This window comes from Charadrius vociferus, unplaced genomic scaffold (assembly GCF_000708025.1).
Source record: "Charadrius vociferus isolate BGI_N301 unplaced genomic scaffold, ASM70802v2 scaffold126, whole genome shotgun sequence".
NCBI lineage: Eukaryota > Metazoa > Chordata > Aves > Charadriiformes > Charadriidae > Charadrius > Charadrius vociferus.
The window spans coordinates 2,903,998-2,905,455 of record NW_009648894.1 but is presented as its reverse complement, the minus strand read 5'-3'; the positions used below and the strand labels follow the sequence as shown (position 1 = coordinate 2,905,455).

At 34.3% G+C, this 1,458-nt stretch overlaps 1 protein-coding gene across 1 annotated transcript in view; it reads left to right on the top strand.

Annotated features, from left to right (window-relative positions):
• The first annotated feature begins 269 nt into the window (after positions 1-269).
• Positions 270-1,458, top strand: part of DNAJC1 (DnaJ (Hsp40) homolog, subfamily C, member 1) — a 70,046-nt gene continuing 68,857 nt past the window's right edge. The window contains exons 1-3 of the mRNA XM_009887151.1: positions 270-314; positions 404-460; positions 671-805. Of these exons, the coding sequence (XP_009885453.1) occupies positions 270-314; positions 404-460; positions 671-805 (237 nt within the window). The remainder of the gene's footprint in view (positions 315-403; positions 461-670; positions 806-1,458) is intronic.

Below are 1,458 nucleotides of genomic sequence, written 5' to 3'. Positions count from 1 at the left end.
CCTATATACTGTATAATACAACTCTCAATCTCCTGTTTCTGAGTATCTTTATAGCATGTGCTAAATAGCAGTCATTAATTCAGACATTTGTGCATTGTGCAGCTAAGTTGGTATATCATTGATGCATTTTATGGTCTGAGTTTTATTTTTCCTCCCAAAATGTGTGCAATTCTTATAACGATGAAGATATAGAATGATCTCAGTGCTATGGTGTAGCTTCAAGACTGCAGTTTGAAGCTACTTCAGTAAAATCCAATTCTTTAGACACGATGAAGCTGAAGTTGAATGGAAATCCTATTAGTGGTGAATTGCGTGTAAATATTAATAAGGAAAGAGTTCATAGCAGGTCCTGAGTTTGGGAAATTGAGCATGATAATTTCCTGAAATGATGTCTGTCTTGAAGATAAGCAATAATTTTCAGTTTTTAGTTGAACTTATAAATGGTGCAGAAGGCGCCCAGGTTAGTTTTTAAGCAAGGAAGGGTTTTGGCAAATACGGATGTATGGTAATGAAGGAAGTTAAGATGAAAGATGAATTGGACCGAATGACTGTTTGGTCATTTAGGTTGGGGAGGTTGCATGGTTTGGTTGCTAGACGTCTCAAATTACGTTGCCTTAGTTCCTGCACTTGGTTGGCTGTCTCCACCTCTTAACAAAGTTCTGGGAATTAGTTTCTGACGGTTTGCTTTGTATTCCTTTTTCAGGATGCTTCGTCTGCAGACATTCGGAAAGCATATCGAAAGCTTTCACTAATTTTACACCCAGACAAGAATAAAGATGAAAATGCAGAAACACAGTTTAGGCAAGTAAGTGCAATGTGTGGCAATAAAAGTTTTAGGGAAAATAGAATCAGAATTTTTTATGATGGTGTCGTTTTAGTAAGAACAGTGGTACACCTTTGAAATTACTAAGTTGAACATTGAATTACGTTTTTCCTGATGTAGTTAGATTAAAAACAAGTACCCTTTTTCAGAAGTAACTTGGGTAACTGAGATTTAGTATTTACCTGTGTATTAAAAGTAATTTTAACATAATACTTATATTTTCCTCCCAAGAGTGTAAGTCTGTTTTGCACTTTATGTAAGACTTTATAAATAGTCTTTGCAAAAGCAGTAGGAAAAATTTCTGATCAGTTCTCAATGCAAGTCATATGTAGGTATAATTTAATGAAAAGAATTCATTTTTGGTTTTGAGTTTTAGCCTTTTGAACCTTCACAGAATGAAACCACAAGACTGTTGTAATTAGCTCTACCTTTAAAAATATACTTTTGATGACTAAATAAAGCCTACTTAATTTCAGTAAGATCTTTAGGATGAAACAAATGATACCTTTGATTTTTAAGGTGCAACTGAGATGACTCAGTTTGACAGATGTGAGGAGGGGAAAAAAGTCTTTAGTAGGAGTTGCTTATTTGTGTATCTGATGACACTTTGTATATGAATATGTCACTGTTTCTTT